Here is a 25,385-nt window from a genome sequence, read left to right as displayed (position 1 = left end):
GTGAATCAGGGGCCAAGGGATGTTGCCCCCTCCTAGGTGGGATGCTGGCCAGGGCATGGTGCATATGCTCAGAGACAGGACAGTAGGGAGGGGGAGAAAATCAGTAACTTGTCCACATGGGGTCCCATCCTGTGCCTGATTGGGCATGCCTCCCTACTTGGAGATAGCAGTTAGAGCTGGAGATGAGGCCAGTCTTTAGAGTCTTCATGGGGTAAAGGATGTTGGTACCTCAGGACTGGACAGATTAGCCAGGGAATTTGATGTGGATGCAGAAGTGAATCCTGGGACACCAGCGTGAAGAGGGAGCTAAGGAGGAGTCTGGGAGGGAGCCAGCCACTGGTGCAGTGGGAGGACAGCCCAGGAGGGTGGGGTGGGGACAACCACTGCGGGTGCTGCTGGGTGGCAGAACTCAGGCTGGCCAGTAGAGTGACACTGTGATGACTCCACGTGTCGGTGGTGAGATTCCCCTGGCAGCCCGGCCTCTGAAGCTGCTGCTGCCTGTGAAGGTCAGTTGGTCCACTTTCAGGGCATTGTGTCAGGACCAGGGTGGCTCACAGCAGGTACAGGCGCCATGAGAGCTGCTTCCTCTTACCATGGCAATCTTGGGCCCTTCCGGGTGTGCTCACAGGCACTGTGGGTCACCTTGCTCTGTGGTCAGTATCCCACCTGTGGCCCTGGCTTGTGAGTCTGTGTCTCCTTGGCTGGCTGACCTCCATTGGTTCCAGCATCAGAGAATGTGGTATCAATCATCAGGCCTTCCTGAGGTCTCAGGGTGAGGGGTGGAGGAAGTGACCCCTGCCTGGTGTGCCAGTGAACCGCTGGAGTTACCTCCTCTGCACACTCACCTGTGTCCTTGCTGGTCTCCAGGTCCCAGCCATGCCCAGCCTCAGAGTATGCTCTAAAGAGGCAGCAGTGGAGCTCTCAGTTCCTGGACCATCCCCTTGGACCCCTAGAGCCCAGCCTGTGTGGAGTGATGCTCCTGCCGAGACCCACCCTGGATCTGCACTTCATGGTTCCCTCTGTTGTGGTGACGCTGAGCCAGGAGCCACCTCCCCTCACCATCAGCAGCCAGATACTGGGTGTGCATTCCCCACTGATGCCCTTGTTCTTGGGAGACTTGGTCTACATTCCCCTGCACTTACCTCTGGAGGTGTCCTGTCAGCATTTGGGGCAGAATGCCTTGTGGACTTGCAGGGCCAAGGCTGGAGGTCAGAGAGGAAGTTGGCCTGGCACCTGGGTGCCCTGGTGCCCTGAGCAGGACTCTGGTTTCTTCACCTGAAATAGAGGGTGTGACATTATGATCACCAGCTGAGCCCTGCCTAACTTCCTTGCCAGACTGGTGGTAGTCCTGCCCTCAGGTCTAATCCTAGTCCTCCAGGCCTTGGCCCTGTTCCCTCCTGGCTGCATTCACACTGCCCAGCTGCTCCCATCCCTGTTAGATTCCAGACAGTCCTTCCTGAAGACACCTCACCAAGTTGCCTCTTCTGTGGCCCTTTCAGCAGGGATCAGGAATTACTCACTGTTAGCTTTCCTTGCTGGGATCTGATGATGGCTGTTTTACAAGAATACACCTACATGGGAAGTATTATACTGAGGACATGTGGGCAGAGTATCGTGGGCAGACTCTGTGTGGCCGGAGAAGGTTGGGCTAAGGGCAGAGATGGTCATAGGTGTGTTGGAAGGATGAGATGGGTAGAGGATGAGAGGCATGATGGGGCCAAGAAGTGGCTCTGAGGGAAAAACTTGCTGTCAGATGACCAAGGGTGTGCCAAGCAGAGAATGGCGAGTTAGGTCAAGACCCTTGCTCCAGGTAAAACACAGGTTGATGGTAGCTCATGTTTTAAAAGCCACTGTAGAGCAAAATAGTGGAATAGGCAGCTCCAGACACCCATTTCTTCACATAAACTATTAAACAAAAACAAGTAGAAGCTATCAGGACCAACATAGTCAGAAATCTAGAAAACAGGTTTACAGCAACCAAGCAAATGCTAAATCAAGAAAAAGGCAACTTAAAAAGGAAAGCTTCACAGATACTTCCTGGTTCAGCAGCATATTGAAAGTGAGCATCCTGTGTTCCAAGTGTGGGACCTGGTGCCTGCTTCCAGAGGGCGCAGAGCAGAACTTATTCAGAAATCACTTTGTTCTTCCCTGTGTGGGGTTGGAAAAAGAGTTGAATCAAAGTGTTTGTCTCTGTGTTGCCTAACTCAGAATTACTTGGTGGAAAGTGCTGGGCTCAAAACATAGAAACATGAACTGAACTTCCACAGGCACTTGGGACATCACTTAATAGTACAGTCAACTTCCTAAAGCCCAGGAGGGAAGGGCGGAGAAATGAGGACATTCAAAAGCACCCTCATATGTCAGGGAATTTAGAAAGCCATGTATAGAAACCCAAGATAGAAGGTATACTCAGAAAAGACCTATGAAGATTGTAGTGTCACCTCCAGCTGATCTCTATGATCTGTGGAAGCCAGGAGCCACGCAGAGTAATAATTAGTGCTGAAGTAGTGTCCCAGTGGAGCACAGTAAATATTCTTAAATGTTCAGTTTTTAGCAAAAAAATCATAAAGAATACATAAAGCAGAAAATACAGCCAGCCCATTCAAGGGAAAAAGATTAATTGACAGAAGTGTCCCTGAAAAAGCACAGATACTTAACAGATTTATAAATAAACTGTCTTAAATGTGCTCAAAGATCTGAAAGAAACCATGGACAGGGAACTAAAATCTATGTATGAACGAACTGAAAAAGTCAGTAGAGATAGTTGTAAATATACAATTCACATTTTATTTATTATAAAGAGAAACAGAGTGGAAGTCCTAGAGCTGGGACTTCCTGGTGCTCCAGTGGTTAAGGCTCTGCTTCACACTGCATGGAGCACAGGTTCGATCCCTGGCCGGGGAACTAAGATCTCAGATACCTCGTGGTGCAGTCAAAATAAAGAAGTCCTGGAGGGAGAACTAAAGTAACTGAAGTGAAGAGTTTTCTGGAGGATTTCAATAGCAGGTTTGAGCAGGCTATAGAACTGGTGAACTTAAGTTACCCAGTCTGAGTAGCAGAAAGAAAAAAGTTGAAGAAAAGTGCACAGAGCCTAACAGACTCGTGGTGAAAGGTTGTTGCAGAGCTGTGAAAGACGCTGGGATTCTTGTCCTCTGGAGGAGAGGAATTCAATCTGCGGTCAGTGACAAGGCTTGACGGCTCAGAGCTTTTGTGTAATAAAGGTTTATTAAAGTATAAAAGAGATAGAGAAGGCTTCTGATATAGACATCAGAAGGGGGCAGAAAAAGTGCTCCCTTGCTAGTTTTTAGCAAGAAGTTATATACCTATTCAGATCAGATCAGATCAGTCGCTCAGTCATGTCCGACTCTCCGCGACCCCGTGAATCGCAGCACGCCAGGCCTCCCTGTCCATCACCAACTCCCGGAGTTCACTGAGACTCATGTCCATCGAGTCAGTGATGCCATCCAGCCATCTCATCCTCTGTTGTCCCCTTCTCCTCCTGCCCCCAATCCCTCCCAGCATCAGAGTCTTCTCCAATGAGAATTAGCAAGTTGTTAAAAGGAAATGTCTCAAAACTCAGAGTGGCACCAGGCCCCTCACCCACAACATGCGTTTTGAGATAACATTGGCACAAGTGAGTCATCCTGGACCATAAAACAACTGACATGAATCTTGAAGAGAGGCAGATTTCCAAGCAAATACATAGTCTCATTCACATAGTTTAAGAGAACATTTCCGTGAGTAAAACATACTGGTTTGTTGAGCCATTATCGGTTCTGAGTCTTAGGTGGAATCGACTTGAAGAAAGATAGAGTCTAAGGTAAATACATAGTTCATTAACATAGCTTAATGTTAAGAAAAACATTTCTTAATCTTAAAAACATTTCCATAAGAAAAACTCATTGGTTAGCTCAGGTTTGAGAAAAGTTAAGTTCAGGTGTCATCATGGCAACACAGAATTTTAAAAGAAACTTCCTTTTAATTTTGTATAGAGAAGAGAAAAAAATCTGACAATTGTAGTTTGTTTCCTCCTGCTGCTTAAGAGAGAGAGAAACAACGTCTGACACTTGCAGCCTATTTCCTCTGTTGGGGCCCCTAGCCTTCCTGCCTGTTACCCTCTCAGTGGGATACTATCAAGGAAACCAGCACACACATGGGAGTCCAAGAAAGAGGTGAGAAAGAAAGGGGCGGAAAACATGTTAAATCTGATGAAAGATGCAAAAAAGCTTTGAACCTACATGTCTAGAAAGCTCAGCAAGCTCCCAGTAGGACAGAGTCAAAGAGATCCACACCAGGACTCATTATAATCCAACTTTTGGAGGATTGAATCTTGAAATCAACAAGAGAGAAGCAAACCATCTTGTATAAGGGATCCTCAATAAGACAAACAGCTAGTTTCTCATCAGCCCTTGGAGGTTGGAAGGCAGTGGGATGACATATTTAAACTGCTTAGAGAATGAAACTGCCAACTAAGAATTCTACATCTGGCAAAATTATCTTTCAGAGTAAAGACAAAGTTAAGGTATTCTTGGATAAAAGCTCAGGGTGTTTATTACTAACAGACATGCCCTGTGAGAAGTGTCAGAGGAAGTGTTACAGGCTAAGAGGAAAGGGTATTAGGCAGGAGCTCAAAGCTATACAGAGAACCAAAGATCTCTGATAGAATTAACCACATAGGTTAGGATAAAAGCTAGTATTGTTGTATTGGTTTATAACCTCACTTTTTATTTCCTATATGATTTAAAAGACAAATGTGTGAAATGATCGTAAACCTATACTACTTAACATATAACATGTAAAGATACATTTGTGACTGCAACAACATAAAGGTAGCAACATATCTGTATAGGAGTGGAGTTTCTGTATGATGCTGTGGCTACTTTGGTTAACAGTTCAAACTTGGTGGCTTTATTCTGAGGATTCAACATGCAGCATGGTGACTGTAGTTAATAATGTATAGTGTACTTGTCAACTGCCGGGAGAGTTGATCTTGAAAGTTCTCACCACACACACACACACACACACACACACACAGTGGATACTGTGCAAGGTGATGGATATGTCAGTTAACCTTATGGTGGTCATCATTTGCATATATATGTGTATCAATTCATCCCATGGTGCACTTTAAACTTAATATGATGGACTTTCCTGGTGGTCCAGAAGTTAAGAATCCACCTGCCAATTCAGGGTCACAGATTCAATCCCTGCTCCAGGAGGATCCCACATGCCACAGTGCAGCTAAGCCTGTGTACCACAGCTACTGTGCCAGTGCTCCAGAACCCGTGAGCTGTAACTACTGAGGCCCATGTGCCCCTACAGCCCATACTTTGCAACAAGAGAAGCCACCGCAATGAGAAGCCTGTGCACTGCAACTAAAGAGTAGTGCACCCCCTACCCCTGCAACTAAAGAAAGATGATGCAAAACGGTGAAGACCCAGCACAGCCCCAAACAAATAAATTTCTTTATTAAATAAAAAGATACATGACGTTCTACGGCAATTTATTTCGATAAAGATGGGGCAGGGGACCAAAAAAGCTGAAGGGAGAGGGCCAGATTAGATTGTTTTAGATGTTAGAATATTAATTATAATCGCCATGGTACAACTAAGAAAGTATCTTTAAAATATACACAAAAGGAATAAAGAAGAATACCAAATGGTATGCTACAAAAAATAAACTGAACACAAAGGAAGATAGTAATAGATCAAATGAGGAACACAAAGGTCAAAGACATTGAAAAGATTTAAGAAGCAAAGTGGTAGAAGTGAGTCCTTCTTTGTCAGTAATTAAATGTTAATGGTTTAAACTCGTCAACAGGCAGATATGTCAACAGGCAAATACAGAATGGATTTAAAAAAGTATGACCCAACTATATACTGTCTACAGGAGGCTTAGTTCAGGAGGCTTCCAAAGGAAAAACTAAGCTTAAAGTGAAAGGTGAAAAAGATATGTTCCATGCAAATAGTAACAAAAGAGACCTGGGCTTGCTAAACTAATATTGGACAAAGTAAACTATGTCAAACAACTGTACAAGAGAAAAGAAGGATATAATATATTGATAAATGAGTTAATTAATCAGGAAGATTGTTGTTCAGTCATTTAGTCATGTCTGACTTTTGCGACCCCATGTACTGCAGCCCGCCAGGCTTCCCTGTCCTTTACTGTCTCCCAGAGTTTGCTCAAACTCCTGTCTACTGAGTTGATGCCTTCCAACCATCTAATCTGTTGTCCCCTTCTCCTCATGCCCTCAGTCTTTCCCAGCATCAGGGTCTTTTCCAATGAGTCGACTCTTCACATCAGGTGGCCAAAGTATTGGAGCTTCAGCTTTCGCATCAGTCCTTCCAATGAATATGCAGGGTTGATTTCCTTTAGGATTGACTGGTTTGTTCTCCTTGCTGTCCAGGGGACTCTCAAGAGTCTTCTCCAGCACCACAGTTTGATATATATTGATAAACAAGTCAATTAATCAAAAAGATAGAGTAGTGATTAACATAAACACTGGAAAGAACCCAAAACATATGAAGCAGGCATAGATTTGAGGGAAGAAAGAGATGCTTCTACAGTAGCAGTTGGAGACTTTAATACCTCACTTCCAAAAGTCAAGAAAAACATCTAAACAGACGTTTAGTAATGAAACAGGGAATTTGAGCAATACTATAATTAATAGACCTAAGAGACATAGATATACCCTCCATCCAAGGGAGCAGATACAGTCTTCTTAAGTGCATATGAAACATTCTTCAATGTAGACCATATATTAGACTACAAAACCAGTCTCAATCAATGTGGAAATAATATAAAGTATCATCTCCAAGCAATAACTGCAGGAAAACTGGAAAATGCACAAATTTGTTGAAGTAAAACCACACACTCTTAACCAGTTGGTCGAAGAAGAAACCACAAGGGAAGTTAGAACATACCTACAGACAAATGAAAACAAAGCCACAAACTCCCAGCACTCACAGGATGCAGGGAAGCCCAGAGCGGAAATTTGCAGCAGTCAATGCCTGTATTGGGAGGAGGATAGATAGGCCTTACAGCAGTACCTAACTTGACATCCTAGGGGTCTGTGAGAAGAGTAAACGAAACCCCGAGCTGATGGGAGGAAATAGTGAACATCGGAGCAGAAATGGAGACTGGAATAGCAATAAGAGAATCAATGTGTTTAAAAGGTTTTGGAAATGATCAAGAAATGACAAAAGCAACACACTGAAAATCAAGTGAAAATGGGATGGGGACGCTATTACCGACTACACAAAAGTAAAAAAGAGTGAGAAGCAGTTGCACACCAACAAATGAGATAACCTACATGAAAGAGCTAAATTCCTAAAAAGACAAATCACCAAGAGTGACTCAAGAATAGGTAGAAAGTAAGAACAGACTTATAACAATTAAAGATTGAATCTGTAACTTTTAAAACTAACAAACCAGGGCCAAAGGGCATCACAAGACATTTAAAGAAGGATGTATGCTGTTTTGTCAAGCTTGCAAACTATACAAAAGGAAGGATAATCAAAGACACCACAGGAAAAGAAAATTATGCATTGAGACATTTTGTGGCTGTATATATAAAACCCTCAACAAAATGCTAGCAAACTGAATCCAGCAGCATTAATAAAAGTGTTATATCCCATGACCAAGTGGGATGTAACCCAGGAACACAAGAGTGGTGCAACATAAGAACCAATCAGTGTCATTTACCACATTAATCAAATGAAGGGGAAAAGCTATAATCATCTCAATTGATGCAAAAAAAAAAATAGTGTTTGACAAAACCAAATTCATTTTCATAATGAAAACACTGAGAACTCCATTCAAGGCAACCTCCTCAACACGATAAAGGGCATTCATGAAAAACCCACAGCTAACAGCTAACATCATGTACATTAGTGAAATATTAAAAGGTTTTCCCCATAAATCAGGAAAATATGCCTGCTTTCAACTCTGCTCTTCAGTACTGTATTGGAAGTTCTAACCAGAGCAATCAGGCCAGAAAAAAAAAGGCATTCAAATTGGGAAGGAAGAAATAAAACTACCTCTGTATAAGGCACAATCCTGTATATATAATAGGAAATCCCAAAGAATCCATTAAAAACCTGCTAGAGCTAATATTAAATGAATTCAGTAGAATTGCAGAGTACAGGTCAGTACACATAATCAGTTGTGTTTCTATACACCAACAATGGTGGGAATGTAGAATGTTATAGCCATGGTGCAGTACAGTTTGGCAGTTCCTCAAAGTTTAAACCTAGTATTACCATGCGTGCATGCTCAGTCACTTCAGTTGTGTCTGACTCTTTGCAACCCTATGGAGTGTAGCCCAGCAGGCTCCTCTGTCTGTGGGATTATCCAGGCAGGAATACTGGAGTGGGTTGCCATCCCCTCCTGTAGGGGATCTTCCCCACCCAAAGATTGAACACATGTCTCCTGCATTGGCAGGCGGGGATTCTTTCCCACTAGCACCACCTGGGAAGCCCTGGCATTACCGTGTGATGCAGTAATTCCACTGTGGATACATACCCGCAGAATTCAAGGCAAATACCCGTCAAGTACACGTATGTCATATTCATAGCACTGTTCACAGTACTCAAGAGGTGTAAGCAACCCAGATGCCCCTCAGTGGACGGATGCAGAAACCAGATGTGTTGTGTCTGTACCGTGGAATATTATTCAGCCATAAGGGAGTGAAGCACTGGTACCTGCCGCAGTGACTGAACCTGCAGAAACATTAGGTTGAGAGGAAGAGTCCAGACATCAAAAGTTGTGTATCATGATTTCATTCACATGCAAGGTCAGGAATGAGGTAAGTCCATGGAGACAAAATGCAGGTGGTGGCCACCAGGCGCTGGGGGCCAGGAGATACGGACTAATGCACTGGGGCTTTGAGGTGATGGAAATGAAATGTCTTGGAACAAGATACAGATTCTGACTGCACAACATTGTAAATGTACTAAATGCCACTGAAGTGTTCATTTAAAACAGTTATTTTGTTAACTCCACCTCAATACACATAACAGAGCCCCTGTGGGGATGGAGAGGGGTGGAGCCCCCAGCCGAGGCTGCGGTGCCGCTGGGGGCTTGTGTGGCGGGGCAGGTGCTGCTGAGTCTCTGCTGGGCCCCTCGACAGCCACAGCCACATGAGGACTTGTGAGCATGGCTCCACTGGGGCATTTTTCACAAACCTGGGAGCAGCTAATCATACAGGCCTCCATTGTTTCCTCTTGGGAAGTCTAACAGGTTTGCTGTGTGCTGGCTGGGCCAGTCGGTGCCACACTTGTGGGGGCAGTGTGGCAAACAAGTGCATTTGTTTACACATCTTTTCCTTCACCATTAAACCCAGTGTTTTTAATGAAAAATTTTCTTAAAGCATATTTTTGACTTTATATTTCCTTTCAAAAAAAAAGAACTTTCATTATTGTTTCCAGTAATTCTTATGTTGCAGAGAATTGTATCCAGTCTACCAAATAAAAAATGCCATTACCTTCACCCACAGGACTCACTCTTGTTTCCCGTCTCAGTAAAATCCTTCCAGGCCAATAGTCTCTCTGGCCCGCAAAGCAGTTCCCATTTCCACTCCCTCAGGAGCCACACCAATGATCTTGTCTCAGTTGGGTCAGCGAGCCATGCCCCACAGGCCAGATCCAGCTCACCATTTGTTTATGACCTGCAAGCAAAGAACAGTTCAGTTTTTTAAGGATTGTAACAGAGCAGACCTTATGACAGAGACTGCAGCCACAGAGCCCAGAATGGGTCCTCTGTGACCTTTCATGGAAAAGCTATGTCCCTTCTTGTGCAACCAAGAGAGGGCGGGGCTCCCTGGGCCACCCTGTCCAGACCCTTGTTTCCTGCAGTGACCACCCTGTTTGTCCCTGAAGCCCTCACTGTGCCCCTATCACACATGGGAGCCCCACGGGAGCCCCGCTGGTGCCCCACAGCTGGGGCCCTGGGAGAAGATGGTAGCCCACCTGCAGGTGTGATGACAGGCCTGCCTGACGGTCAGCAGGAGGGTGAAGCAGGTTGCCTCACTGTGTGCAGCCACACGGTCAAGTTCCATGGAGGGGGTCTTGGCACAGACTCTGTGCAGGGCCTTCCAGCTGGGCCATGAGTCAGGTGACCAGAATGCAAACTGTCACCACCAGACACGTGTGCAGGGCAGTCAGGCTGAGCAGACGACACAGCTGGGTCTGCGTTGAGGAGAATAGAAGCCTCCAGGTGACGTGGGGAGACAAAATGCTGTTGGGGGAGATTCTAGAAATTTCAGTAGGTGAATGGAAATCATTCCTGAACCGACGGGCAGGTCAGAGGGCAACAGGCCCAAGGAGGCTGAGAGTACTGTGGGGTGCTCTTCACCCACCCACTCAGCACCCCTGCGTGGCTCCAGCCTTGGGATACGGAGCCCTGTTGGGAGCAATGGTCAGAGAGGTCATCTTCTGTGATGTATTTCAGCTGAGATGGGCTAAAGGGAAGGAGAGAGCATGAAGACCATTGGGGAGGGGGCGCCATGTGACTTTCTGTTTGTCATTTCAGGCTGGGACACCAGGACTAAGGGCCAGGAGTTTGTTCAGAAGGAAGAAGTTTCTGAGGACTTGGAATCACAGGTAGAAATATCAGACAGCTCTGGCAGTGATGCTCCCCAGACACCTGAGCTTGGAGGACTCCATTGTGGTGTAGAAGAAAGAGACTGCGGGCTCCCTGAGGATGAGAGGCAGATGCACCGCCCTCACCAGGAGGGAGCCTTAACTCTAGCACAGATGCTTCTCAGGAGCCCCTCAGGAGAGAGAGAGGTGGACTGTGATGACATCAAGAGCAGCTGCAGCTGGAGCCCAAGCCCAGTGGAGTGTCAGGGGCCTCCTGCAGAGGGGAGGCCCCATCCACTTGGCATACGGAGCCTGCCCTGCAGCCTGGACCTGCCCAGCTGCACAGGACTTCACGTGGCCGAAAGCCCATTCATATGCAGCGAGTGTGGGAAAACCTTCGAAGGAGACCCCGGTCTTACTCAGCATCAGACAGGGCACACTGGACACAAGTCCTTCATCTGTAACGAATGTGGAAGGCTCTTCAGCACACACACAGGCTTCCTCCAGCACCAGCTTACCCACCATGGGGAGAAGCTGCATATGTGTTCTGAGTGTGGGAAGGCCTTCTGCCAGAGCTCCAGCCTTAAAAAGCACCAGAAGTCCCATGTGAGCGAGAAGCCCTACGAATGCAGTGAGTGCGGGAAGACCTTCAGGCGCAGCTCCAACCTCATCCAGCACCAGAGAATCCACTCTGGCGAGAAGCCGTACGTGTGTCATGCCTGTGGGAAGGCCTTCAGGCGCAGTTCCAACCTCGTCAAGCACCAGAGGGTCCACACAGGGGAGAAGCCCTTCGAGTGTACTGAGTGTGGGAGGGCCTTCAGCCAGAGCTCACACATGAGGAAGCACCAGAGGGTCCATACTGGGGAGAGGCCTTACTCATGTAGCGAGTGTGGCAAGCCCTTCAGCCGGGTGTCCAACCTCATCAAACACCACAGGGTCCACACAGGGGAGAAGCCCTACAAGTGCAGTGAGTGTGGGAAGGCCTTCAGCCAGAGCTCGAGCCTCATCCAGCACCGGAGGATCCACACCGGGGAGAAGCCTCATGTGTGTGCTGTGTGTGGCAAGGCCTTCAGCTACAGCTCGGTGCTCCGAAAGCACCAGATCATCCACACGGGGGAGAAGCCGTATGAGTGCGGCGTCTGCGGGAAGGCCTTCAGCCACAGCTCCGCACTCGTGCAGCACCAGGGTGTGCACACGGGAGACAAGCCCTACGAGTGCCGCGAGTGTGGAAAGACCTTTGGCCGCAGCTCCAACCTCATCCTGCACCAGCGGGTCCACACGGGGGAGAAGCCCTATGAATGCACTGAGTGCGGGAAAACCTTCAGCCAGAGCTCAACTCTCATTCAGCATCAGAGGATCCACAATGGGTTGAAACCCCACGAGTGTAACCAGTGTGGCAAAGCCTTCAACCGGAGCTCCAACCTCATCCACCACCAGAAGGTCCACACTGGAGAGAAGCCCTACACCTGCGTCGAGTGTGGGAAGGGCTTCAGCCAGAGCTCGCACCTCATCCAGCACCAGATCATCCACACGGGCGAGAGGCCCTACCAGTGCAGTGAGTGTGGGAAGTCCTTCAGCCAGCGCTCCGTTCTCATCCAGCACCAGCGGATCCACACTGGGGTGAAGCCCTACGACTGCACGGCTTGTGGAAAAGCCTTCAGCCAGCGGTCAAAGTTGACCAAGCACCAGTTGATCCACACCAGGGAGTGAACCCCTCGCAGCTTCACCCTGACCCCCTGGCTGTGCCTCATTCTCCCTCCCCAGACTTGACGTGCTCTCGCTCACTCCGTCCACCCCACGGTCATCGCCCATGAGGCCACCGTCCACAGAGGCCACTGTCCACAGACTGGGGACCGTCCTGTGGTCCTGCTCCTTCTCCCAAGTCCCATGCCATCACCCTTGTCTCCTGTGAGCTCATTTCTCTTTGTTGTTTGTTTTTCCAGTTTGTTATGAGACAGCTATACTTGTTAGAAGGGAAAGGATTATAGAGGCTGTGCACTCATCCATAGAGTTTATTACTGTTAAGGAACATAACCAAGAAAGTAAATGACATTTGCTTTGAGACAACCACAGACCTCCGTGTGCTCACTAGTCAAGGGACTGAGTCCTTTGTCAGTGGTTGTGGCTGGTATCTTTTCATAATGTCAGGTTGAGAGTTTTCAGGTCTGGTTGCTGTCAACCTCCCCACCCCCCCAATCCTACCTGGTAATGGGACTTGACCCTCCCTGCTTCCCGCTCTCCGTGGTGTCCATCTGCAGTCTGTGGTTATGTGTTCTTGCTCTGCGGTGGCTCAGGCCCTGTGGCCCCACTCAGGCTGCAGCACAATTGTACATGAGGCAGTTCCTGAGCTCTGGTCCTGGGCCTCACCCCCAGGGGCTGCTCTACATGCTCCTCCCTTCCTCTCCACATGCTCCTGGATCCATCATCAGACATTTACAGGGCACCTAGGTGCCCCTAAGAGGTGGGCATTGGCTCCTGACTCCCTGCATTGGGGAACTTAGCCCAGAAGCCACACTTCTGCCACCAGGGAGGGCCTGACCTGGGAATGTCCTGGGAGGATGGGGGACCCTTCCTGCACTGTTACAGGAGGAAAGGAGGCAGTGGCTTGTAGTCATGAAGGGAAGGGAAGGTCTGGCTTCTGAGTTCTCAAGGAAGTAGAGGCAAGGCCAGCAGTTGCAAATGTGGAGGGAGAGGTGGTTTGAGGCTGAAGAGAAGAGAGGGTGGAGGGGTGACTCGGATGCGCAGGCAAGTCCATGGGCTTGCGTGGCATGGGCTGCCTAGCGTCTCCTCCAAGGCCCCATGAAGCAGCTGTCCCTGCTGCCCTGCAGAGGCCCTGTCATAGCCTCCCCTACACTTTGGGCGCCATCCCACCCCCTCTCCCCTGGCAACACCTAATGGGATACAGTTTCCAGACTTGGCCTCAGCCTGACAAGACTGCTCCTGTTCTTACTGTAAGGCAGCTCCTCTGGCTTCACGCTCCTCCTCTGCCAGTCTGGCTTTGACTTATGATTCCTTTTTTCAGTAAGTATCTGTGTCCGCCTCTACTCCACTCTGTCGCTGATTGGCCGGCTTGCTGCTTGCCTGTGTTGCTCAGCCCTGCTGTACATGGTGCGCTGTCACATCCTCTGCTACGGAGTCGGAGACCCCTCCAACAAGAGGCTAAAATTGATGCAATACCAAATTTGTGCAAGACTCCTCCACGGAAGGGACTTCAGCCACCTCCTGCTAGGCCTCCTGGAGTCTCTGGACCACTCATGATGGCACTCAGTTGTCCAAGGGCTTCTGATGCAAGAAACTGCCCTCTTTCCCCCATACAATATGCCACTAGAGCTGCAATTACTGAAACTGGACCTCCTGAGCCCATGACCCTCTGTACCCAGCTGCTCATTACGCTCTGGGTGACAGAAGCAGTACCCAACAAGCTTAGGGGCTGCCGAGCTGCCTTGGTGCAGGATGGAGCTGAACCTTGGCCTTTGGCCTGCTCCACCTGCATGAGGAATAGCCTCACCTATTCTCAGACCCTTTCCAGATGTCAGGCTGCTGGACCCTGTCCACCTGGGGAGCTCCAGGGTGGGATGAACTCGGGGGAACAGTAGTGGGAGTTCCAAGACTATAGGCAGAGAAGTGCCAACCGTCATGGAAGATGGAGCTCAGAGGGGAGCTGCTCCTCATTTTTAACCAGGACGACCCTGATACAGGGCCAGACTGGAGGGTCAGCATGACTGGCCAAACACCAGGCAGTTGTCTTAGCACCCAGTGACTTGACTCACAAACAGCCTCATCTGTACATTTTTACAAATTGTGCTGTCACCTAAGAGTTGCACCTTTTGGCGTAAAAAGCTCCAGGAATCTCTTGCCTCACAGATGCCCCAAAATACCAGTCAAGGTCTCTAGATGGCTCTCCCTATACTTAGGCACAACACGAGGCCTCCCCTGCATGCCCTCATCCCCTCTGGAGTCACAAGTTTTACTGAGAGTGGCCAAGGCACCCTTGTCAGTTTCACCTGCTACAGGCTGCAGAGTCCACACAGCTCATTTAAAAAGCTCTGAATTAGCTGAGTGAAACATGGTGTGTCTCTCATCAAACATCAGGATGAGTGGTGACTAGCAGGTTGGCACCTTGAGGCCTCGTCCTCCTCGTTTCGTGCCCACATCTGGAAAAGCAGAAAAGCCAGCTGGGTGCTCTGCCCTCTGATGCCAGCAGGAGACTGAAAGCATCCAGGCCCTCACCTGTGCCCAGGGACCATCCCTCCAGCCTCTCCTCCTGACCGCAGTAGAGGCCCAGGCTGCCGACCCTTCTTGCTCTCAAGCCACCTCGGACCTGTTCCAGAGGCCTTCTCTACCCTCCTCAGAGACCTCCTTTATGTCAATAATAAAGCTTTTCATACCTTCAAAAAACTAGAAGCCCTGCTTGGCCTCCACACCTTCTTCCACTCTGGTCTTTGGTTTATGGACGTCAAGTTCCTCTGTACTGTGACTTCTCCCTCAACTCCTTGTTCTAACAAAAGCCTGGCTGCCATGACTGCACAAGATTCCCAGAGCCCTCACCCCTTCTCACGTACCTCGAGAATTAGAGATCAGGAGGACAATCTCCTGGCTCCTGATTTCCACATCCATACGCTTCTGCCTTCAGCCAATAATGCCAGCTCCGTGAGAACAACAGAAAAGCAGCCCTAACAGCTCAAAGCTGCCCTGCCTTAGAGCTCCCTGGGTGAAAAATGCCAGTTGGGGCCCCTAGGCCCAGGCTCCAGGTGGCTCTCTGGTAACAACTGTGCCATGATTTCCATGTGCTGGCAGAGTTCTGGGAGACTCCTCCATGGATCCCACAGCCCAGGCCTCACAGATGATGAATGTAGGGGAAAAACTGTCCCTTGACACCCATGGCCTCTCCATGCAAGGAGAAGCAGGGAGACTGGAGTGGTGTGTGAGACCAGAGCCAGGGTCCAGGACCATCCTGAAGTTTCCATGGCTTTGGAGGCAACTCAGGTCTGAGTGGAGAACAGGGCCTTGATGGCTGAGGACAGTGCAGGCCACGCCAGAGCACCCAACCACGTAGGATGAGGTTGGTTCTTTCCCCTGGGGCTTGGCAGACACTGGCCCCTGGGCTTCCCTGGAAGTAACACAAAGGCATGGGGGGAGGTGGAGGTGGCCTGACTGCAGGTACTCTGTGAGGATTATTCTGTATGCAGGCTCTTCTGTGCTCATGGGCCAGACTGTGAATCTTCCAGACATCAGAACATTGACTGGGGAGACCACTGCCAACTGGAAATGTGATAGAAAGATGGCCTCAGATTCAGGGGAAAGGACCAATCTCATCCTATGTGGTAGCGGGGTAACAAGATAGCCTTTTGGAAAAAAGACAAAACTAGACTTACTCTTTGCATCTCTTAGCAGAATAAAGTCCAAATGGAACTGAGATTTAAATGTACAGAAACAAAACCGAATGAGTACTGGGTGAAAACATGGGTGGATTCCTCCAGAACTGGGAAGTTAGGGGAATTTTACTGTAGCTTGAAATCAGGCAGCAATAAGGGAAAACAAATGATAAATTACACAGAAATAAAGTTTGCAGGACCAACACCTTTATATTCAAAATAAAAAGACAAATGGTGAACTGGAGGAAGTGTTTCCAACTTATGTTATACATAACACATATAAAATTAATGTACATAAGGTTATTTAAAATTAGGGGTTTCATTTTCAACAAATGGTGTTGTAACTATTGTATAACCATATGCCAACAAAGTGAATCTCAATCCTTGCCCCACACCATCTAAAGAATTTAACTCAAAATGTATCATCAACCAAAATGTACAGCAGAAACTTCTAAAAGAAAACATAAGAGAAAACCTACTGACCTTCACTTTGGTCAAGATTTATTAAATAAATAATCTTTGGTGAAGATTTATTAAATAGAACACAAAGAGCAGGAATTTTTGAGGAAGGAATTCAATGAGTAGGAACTCATCAAGATTTAGAACATTTGTTCCTCAAAATTAAAGGAAAAGGCAAAGCATAAACTGGGAGAAGATATTTGCAAAATATATATATCCAAAAAAGGACTTGTACTCCATGCTATAAAGAAGTCCTGGTGACTTCTCTGGTGGTTCAGTGGCTACGACTCCATGTTCCCAATGCAGGGGACCATGGTTTGACCCCTAGGTGGGGAACTAAGATACTGCAAACTGCAACTAAGCCTGTGAGTCAAAGCTATTGAGCTCACACACTAGAGAAGCCTGCACTGCAACGAAGACACGGTGCAGCCAAAAATAAAATAATAATAAAATAATTTATTAAAAGTGAATTTGGAGTCTACTCTTTATACCATCTCTCTGGTATCATATCGATTGCTTATATAACTTGTCAGTTGCATCAAAAAAGACTGTAAGTGCTTGCAATTTTTAATCCTAGTGTTAAGAACAAAGTTTTTAAAAATCTGCAATGTATGTCACAAAGGGTTAACATAATTAGTTCAGTTCAGTTCAGTCCTTCAGTCATGTCTGACTCTTTGCAACTCCATGGACTGCAGCACACTTGTCCATCACCAACTCCCAGAGCTTGCTCAAACTCATGTCCATTGAGTTGGTGATGCCATCCAAACGTCTCATCCTCTGTTGTCCCCTTCTTTTGCCTTCTATCTTTCTCAGCATCAGGGCCTCTTCCAATGAGTCAGTTCTTCGCATCACGTGGCCAAAGTATTGGAGTTTCAGCTTCAACATCAGTCCTTCCAATGAATATTCAGGACTGATTTCCTTTAGGACGGGCTGGTTTGTTCTTCCAGTCCAAGGGACTCTCAAGAGTCTTCTCCAACACCACAATTCAAAAGCATCATTCTTTGGTGCTCAGCTTTCTTTACAGTCTAACTCTATAGTGCTTCTAAAATGAGAGGGAAGAGACCAACAAGCAGGTTCACAGAGAAGTCAGTGAAAGTGGCTCTTAATCATATGAAGAGATGCTCAACCTTACCTCCAAGAAAGATGCAAAAGGAAATTACACCAAGATGCTATTTCTTGCTTCTCAGATTGCCAGAATACCAAATATTTGACAACATTCTTTGTTCACAAGGCTGTAAGGAAAGCTCACCAGCAGAAATACAAGATCCTACAACCCTGTGGAAGGGAACTGGGCAACACACAGAAAAACAGATACAAATGCCCATTTCTAGGAATCTATCCTAAAATTAAACTGGCAAAACTGAAAAGACCTAACTAAAGCTACTTATTACAGCACTAATTTTATGGCAAAAGACGTCCAGTAATAGCAGACTGGCTGAATACATGACAGCACATTCACAAGGGAGGTGAAGGCAGCTGCATAAAGGAGAAAGGGACATGCCCAGACGCTGCAAAGGAGAGGTGGCTGGACACTGACAGGAATATGCCAAAATATGGGCCAGTGGGAAAGAACTACTGTTCACTGACGTTCAGATTTTTTGGAATGGAGCCAGAAACCATAGCGTTGATAAATGGTTACTGATAGGGCAGCGTGGTAAGAGACTGGTGGGAACAGGGAGGGAAGCAAGTCTTCTGAATGCACATTCTTTTGTGTACTGGACTTTGAAACCATATATGGTTTCGGTTCAGTTCAGTCGCTCAGTCGTGTCCGACTCTTTGCGACCCCTGGCAGCACGCCAGACCTCCCTGTCCATCACCAACTCCTGGAGTCCACCCAAACCCATGTCCATCGAGTCAGTGATGCCATCCAACCATCTCATCCTCTGTTGTCCCCTTCTCCTCCTGCCCTCAATCTTTCCCAGTATCAGGGTCTTTTCAAATGAGTCAGCTCTTTCCATCAGGTGGCCAAAGTACTGGAGTTTCAGCTTCAACATCAGTCCTACGAATGAACACCCAGGACTGATCTCACTTAGGATGGACTGTTTGGATCTCCTTGCAGTCCAAGGGACTCTCAAGAGTCTTCTCCAACACCACACTTCAAAAGCATCAATTCTTCCATGCTCAGCTTTCTTTATAGTCCAACTCTCACATCCATACATGACCACTGGAAAAACCATAGCCTTGACTAGACAGACAAAGTTTGTCAAAGTAATGTCTTTGTTGTTGACAAAGTAATGTTGTCTTTGTTGACAAAGTAATGTCTCTGCTTTTTAATATGTTGTCTAGGTTGGTAATGACTTTCCTCCCAAGTTTACATAATCATAAAACAAAATTGTATCAAAATGTTAAAAATGTAACTTTAAAAAGCAAACAACTGAAACTGTAGAGTTAAGGTCATACCCCAAATGGGATATATCCTAACAGCAAGAAGAAGTGCAAAACAAATCTAGACTACTTTCAATAATCATAGTGTTAATAATATTGACATTGTTATTCTGACATCATTACATATAACTAATAAATGTGTTTATATAATTAGAACCCAGGATTTTAAATACAGGAAAAAACTGCCTCCACCTGGACCTGGGGATGAGCCAGGGACACTGTGAGTAGCAGCGGTGCCCACCTGGACCTTTAATGGCTCACACCACCTCTGGACACTCTGATTCACATATTGATACTGTGTACTACCTGCTTTCCCCACTCACAGGTAAAAGGGACTTATTGGGAATGTTGCTTGTTTTACCTACTCATGTAGCTCTGGCACTTAGAACACTGCCTAGCATACAACAGGCACTCAATAAATACCATGCCTGTGAAGAGTGGCAGAGCTGGACACACACACAAAAGCTAGTTGTTGAATTGCTTAAAAAAAAAAAAAGCAAAATGTTAGTTGCTGAAACTAAGCAAAAGACATGCAGGTATTTCACTGTAATATACTTTTAATCTTTATGAATGAACATTTTTAAAATAAGTTGTTGTTCAGTCCCTAAGTTGTGTCCAGCTCTTTGCAACCCCATGGACTGCAGCTAGGCTTCCCTGTCCTTCACTATCTCCCAGAGTTTGCTCAAAGTCATGTTCACTGAGTCAGTGATGTCATGCAAACATCTCATCCTGTCACCTACTTCTCCTCTTGCCCTCAGTCTTTCCCAGTCTCTTCGCATCAGGTGGCCAAAGTATTGGAGTTTCAGGATCAGTCCTTCCAATGAATATTCAGGATTGATTTCCTGTAAGATGACAGGTTTAACCTCCTCGCTGTCCAAGGGGCTCTCAAGAGTTCCCCAGCACCACAGCTCAAAAGCATCAATTTTCCAGCCCTCAGCCTTCTTTATGGTCCAAATCTCACATCTGTACACGACTACTGGAAAAGTCACAGCTTTGGCTATACAAAACTTTGTCGGCAAAGTGATGTCGCTGCTTTTTAATCCGTGATATAGGTTTGTCATAGCTTCCCTTCCCCCACTCCTCCCCCCCAAGGAGCAAGCATCTTTTAATTTCATGGCTGCAGCCACTGTTCAGTGATTTTGGACCCTAACATAACTCAGCAGTGGAAAAACCACAGCTTTGATTATATGGACCTTGAAATAGTTGGGAAGAGAAAAAGAAAGCAGGGTGTGCTGAGAAGATCTTAGAAGCATCAGTTCTCTGCCGGGACCAACGTTGCCGAGCTCAAGCTCCTCATTGTTAAAAGGTAAACTGAGGCATGTTAGAATTTATGAAGAGCTTATGTGAGCAAACAGAGGATGGAATAGTGGTTAGGAGTGCTCTGCCAGCAGGAGCTATATTAGTTTTTATAGACGGAAAAGCAAAGCAAGGGCTTTGACAGGCCACGACTTAAGCCGTCAACTTAATTGGAAAGCCTAGCTGGGGGCTACCAAGGCAGCAGAGCCACCCCCACCCTAATGGCCTCCTCGTTTAATTATGTTACCACTGGCAACTGGCCAAAACCACCTAGGATGGTCCAAAAATAGGGCCAAATCGGACAACCTGGGTCCTGAGCTTCAGTCTCTTGGCAGAGAGGACCCTACCTCACCGGGATGTGTGGGGCAGATGAGTTCCCTGTGGGAAGCTGACCTCACCTTTCCCGAGTAGAAACCCTGCCCCTGACGCCGGGGCCAGCTATCCCCAGAATTACTGCCACATCCTCTCCCACTTCAGCCTCGGGTCTTTCCCAGACCACGTTTCCTGCCCAAAAGTCGGGGCACCAGCTTGGTCCGGTCGGTCCTCCCAGCCAACGAGCCACTTGGAAGTACTCTTTGGGGGTGACAGCGGGTGCGGCAGGCAGCAGCGACGGCCACCTCTTCCTCCCGCCCCCGCTGGTCCTGCCCCGCCGAAGTGCGCAAACCCCAGCGTAAGGGGACGGGGAGGAGGTCGCCGCCACACACGACGACCACCGACAGCCAACGCCAGGCCCCGCCTCGGCAGGCGTGACTTCTGGAGGCAACAGGGCGAGGATTCACCCGACTCGGGCTCGGGCTGTGCCCGCAGGGCCGGAGGTACGAATTACCCGCAGAAGCTTCCGCGAGGCCGCCGGCATGTGCAGCCTGTAGGAGACCCGGACGCGGCATGGCCTATCTAGGCGCGGTGGAAGCTGCGTCTCTCGGTGGCTCTGGCGCGTGCGTCAGTCAGGAGAAAGGCGCAGAGCGGGGAGGGCGGGGCCCAAGGCGGACTGGGAAGTGTCGCGTCCTAGGAGTGGCGGTCTGGGAGGCGTGGGCGGGGCCCTTGGGGGCGGGGCGCCCTGCGATTGGCGGGTGCGCAGATGGGGCGGGGCGCCCCCTTTGTCTGAGTGCGGTGCGGGCGGCCACCCCTGTGGGTGAGGCAACTGCTGGGACGGTGAGTCGGGGCGCGGGCTGCATTCCGCACCCTCTACCCGCGCGCCGGGGTCGGGGGCCAGGACCCTCCACGCGATCGGGCGCTGCCCGCGAGCGCCCCTTGCCTTTCCCTGCCCACTCCGAGCCCCTACCCCGCTCTCGCCTCCCCCGGGCCCTCCCCACTCCCGCGAACGGCGAGCCCTACGCCGCCGGTAGTCGGCGGCGCCCGGAGCTCCGGCCTCGCGCGGGGCCCGGGTGCGGGCCGGGGGCGCGAACACTTATTCCACTGGGATCGCCGTTGGCATCTCTCCGCGGAGAGTGCTTCTTCCCGAGTCCACTCCCGCCTCCATTTTTATCGAGGCTCGTCTCTCGGTTGTTTGTGAAAGCCCCTTTCGTGAGCGCGAGCAGCCATTCCCGGGGTCCGCGGGCGCCTGCCCAGCGCGACGCTTCGGGTTCGGGAAGCCGGACCCTCGGTGTGCGCTGCCTGGCGTTTCGGTTCTGATCAGCTTGGTTCTTTAACGGGTGTATCGAAGACTTTGTTCTGAGACTATCATCTGACTCCGGTTGTGATGTTTTGTTCTAAGATGGAAGATTTCGAGTGTTCAGTGGTCAAATATTTAGCCTCGAGGCTTTTGGCTTTGTGCTGTGTCTTAAAGGGCTTTCCCTACTCTAAGTTTAGTTCTAAAATAAACTCGTTTTCTCTGGTACTTGTGAAACGTTGGCTCCATCTGGAATCATTTTGATGTGGGGAAAGTTGGAAATCCAGCTTCAGTGTTTTCCCTAAACCCTGGTATTTCTGACACTATTGAATAACTCATTTCGCCGTTGATTTGGAAAACCACCTTTGTCCAGTGTTAAATTCTCCCAAATCTTGGGCCCATTTCTGGCATTTATGTTGTTTTGATGTGAAAAGGTTTTGATTTTCATCCAAATCTGTGGGTCTCTGCTCCCCAGAGTTTATTCAGGTTCTTTTTATCATATAATTTTAAAATTTAGCTCTTTTTCATTCATTAGCTGTGTGCTTTCAGTATATGATATGAAATGATCTCATTTAATTTCTGTTATTTTTTAAAGCTCAGTTACAGCTCAGTTTTATTCAGCAAATAAAGGATAGTACACTCTTGAGGCGTGAGGACAGGCTGCTGGAACCCCAGAGGAGAGGCTAATTTCTGCTTTTGCTTAGCTTTCTGGGAGCTTGGTTGAGCTTTGTGCAAAGGACTAATTTTTGCCTGTTGTCTGAGTGAGGTTACTGGAACATCTTCCCCAGGATTTGAATGCCTGGCCTATCTTGTTTGTTTATAGATATGGCCCTACTCTGCCCTTTCTAGTCCAGGACTGCTTGGCTCTCTGCACTACGATTTTGTGGATACAGGGGGCAGCATTAACATATTTCTAAGGTTTACTTTAACCTTGTTTCTTGCCGTCTGTGACTAGAACTGTTTTCCCTGAATGTTTTCTGACTCCGTGTTGCTGCTGTGTAGAAAAGCTACCTGTGTGGATACATGTCTGTGATCATTTTCCTCTGAAGCATGCAGGGTTGTGGTTTGGGCTTACAGGTGGATCAGAACTGCTTCTTTGGAAGGTGCTTCCAGCCTGGCGGGCCAGGCTTCGAGCAGATGAAGAAAGAGGAGCAGGTCTTCCAGCGGGAAAACCTGGGGGTGAGGATGGTGAGGAAGAGTGGGGAGACCCTGGAGCTGTCCACCCCAGACCAGGGACTGCAAGTGTGCCTGTCACGCCTGTCACTGTTGGTGGGGTCTTTGGGAGGAAGATCTTCAGCAGTTCCAGCAAGAGCTGCTGCTGCTAAGTCGCTTCAGTCGTGTCCGACTCTGTGCGACCCCAGAGACAGCAGCCCACCAGGCTCCCCCGTCCCTGGGATTCTCCAGGCAAGAACACTGGAGTGGGTTGCCATTTCCTTCTCCAGTGCATGAAAGTGAAAGTGAAGTCACTCAGTCGTGTCCAACTTTTAGCGACCCCATGGACTTCAGCCCACCAGGCTCCTCTGTCCATGGAACTCTCCAGGCAAGAGTGCTGGAGTAGGGTGCCATTGCCTTCTCCGCCAGCTAGAGCTAGAAGTTACTAAAGCTTAGCTTACAGAACAAAATAACAATAATGTTGAATCCTAAGCTCTCTCGTCTCTGCAGCCCCGTTTTCAGTTCCTGTCCCTTAGTCACCACCGAGCCAGAACTCACTTGGAAGAGTGTCTCACTGCAGTGTGATCACTGCTGCAGAGAACATTGGCCTGCTCTGCTTTGGTTTGGGTTATTCTCTGGGACGTGGGTGGATGGGTTGCTGTTGTGGGCACCCCTTGGGCAGGTGCTTTTGTACTTGTTTCTGTGTTGGGGGTGGCATGGCTTCCCTCGGCAGCTCCTCAGAGCCAGTTTGACCCTCCATGCTGTTAATTCCGACTTCAGGGATCATCTAAACAGGACTTGACCTGCTCACCTGTTCTCCCTTCCTCCCTGAACTCCTGTTGCCTTGAGCTATGGGCCCTGAGTAGCAGCCAGCTTCAGTGCCTGGGTGGCTCTGTTGTCATCCCTGTGGTGTCAGTTAGCAGCCTGCAGTGTTTTTTGCTGTCTTTTCATTCCATGCAGACTTATTCTAGGAGACCCAGACCTTATCTACCAAAGTAAAAGTACAGAAAAATGAAAAACTAGTTAGTTCCACTTTTACATTTGTTTTCTTTCTCTTTTATCAGAATATAGAGTCTTATTCCATTTGGGCTGCTATAATAGAGCACCAGAGACTGGGCAGCCTGTAAAACAGCAAACGTCATTTCTCACAGTGTGGAGGCCAGACATCTGAGGTTAGGATCAGCAGAATTGGGAGCCCTCATCCTGGCTGCAGACATTGTGTCCTCACATGGAGGGAGGGGTCTCTTATCAAGGGGACTCCACTCTCAGGACCTGAGCACCGCCCCGCCCCCCCCAACATTGAGCCTTAGGTCATTTGGAGGCACAGACATCCAGAGCAGAGCAACAGGCACACTTTATAATATACTGTTTTCCTTCAGTACTTAGAGGTCATCCTGGGCAGAGCTCTTCTGCTTTCTGTTTTCGTGCTTCTCTGGAATTCACTGGGTGGGAATCCTGTCCCCTTCTCTGCCCCTCCGTGCCTCAAACTATTGGCCGGGGGTTTGAGTTAATCTCATCAGATGAGGTGACACTTAGTTACATGCTCTCTTTAACCTCGCTGTCCTCCTGAGACCCTCCGAGGAGCTGTGTCATCTCAGTCTGGTGTGTCTAGTGCTGTGGACAAGGGCTCACATCCCCTTGTGGTCCTGGGGTCATTGTTTGTGCAACAGGAGCATTGTGAACACCTCCATATCCTGTGCTTTTGCTGACCTGTCTGGCCGCCTGGCCCAGCCTGAATCTTGGTCTGCGTGGGTGCGGGACTGGTGTGTGGAAGGGACTGGTGGATTTGGCGGCAGCACCATCCTGGAGTCTGTTCTGAAACCACACAGTTCATGTGGGATCCGAACGCACGAGCTGAGACTCGAACCCACTGTCTCTTAATTGAAACCACACACCTTTGCTCAGGACTTACTGAAGCTCAGGTTCTGTGTGTCTCAGTGCAGAAGGAATTCACAGCAGGATGCAAAGTGATAGGTGATAAGTGGATTTATTTAGAGAGATACACATTCCTTAGACAGAATGGTGTCTGTCTCAAAAGGCCCTGAAATGTAACTAACTAAATGGTTAGTTTCTATGGGCTGTGTAGTTTCATAGGCTGCTGAATAGGAGGATTAATCCAACTATTTCAGGGAGGGCCAGGGGCTTCCAGGAATTCAGGAATTGGGCCACTGCCCACTTTTCAGCCTTTCTGGTCATCTGGCCTTGGAACTGTGGGGACTGTGGGTGTGTTGTCATTTAGCTGATGTATCACATTGAGCATATAATGAGGCTCAGCTTCCACTGGAAGCGGAGCCTTCCGCCATCTTGGGCCTAGTTGGTTCTAACCAGTCTATGTCTCATCTTTAAGGGTTGTGCTCAGTCCCCTTCCCTTCTGGTTTCAAGTCCATCCGAGGAAGGCGTGCATTGCCTAGAGGTATGTCTGCTGCACCATAATAGGCCAGGTGACTTTCTCAACTGCGAGAGCTAGCAGACACTCCACTTCCCCACTGCTACTGGAGTAGGTGCTCCTCCGGCACTTGTTGCTGTTCT

General features: G+C 48.4%; 1 protein-coding gene across 9 annotated transcripts in view; it reads left to right on the top strand.

Moving 5' to 3' along the window:
* LOC113904033 (zinc finger protein 250-like) overlaps positions 1-25,385 on the top strand; it is a 33,754-nt gene that overhangs the window by 1,827 nt on the left and 6,542 nt on the right. For 4 of the 9 annotated variants that reach the window (XM_027560658.1, XM_027560660.1, XM_027560659.1 and 1 more), the window contains 2 exons: positions 868-1,072; positions 10,531-12,652. In XM_027560658.1, the coding sequence (XP_027416459.1) occupies positions 877-1,072; positions 10,531-12,290 (1,956 nt within the window). In that variant the 5' untranslated portion in view covers positions 868-876 and the 3' untranslated portion in view covers positions 12,291-12,652. Of the gene's footprint in view, positions 1-867; positions 1,073-10,530; positions 12,653-21,172; positions 21,248-25,385 lie in introns of those variants that run through there. The other 5 variants (XM_027560666.1, XM_027560665.1, XM_027560668.1 and 2 more) reach the window with 3 other exon arrangements.

This window comes from Bos indicus x Bos taurus, chromosome 14, assembly GCF_003369695.1.
Source record: "Bos indicus x Bos taurus breed Angus x Brahman F1 hybrid chromosome 14, Bos_hybrid_MaternalHap_v2.0, whole genome shotgun sequence".
Lineage (NCBI taxonomy): Eukaryota > Metazoa > Chordata > Mammalia > Artiodactyla > Bovidae > Bos > Bos indicus x Bos taurus.
Note: the sequence above shows the minus strand (reverse complement) of the source record. Positions and strands in the feature narration are given on the sequence as shown.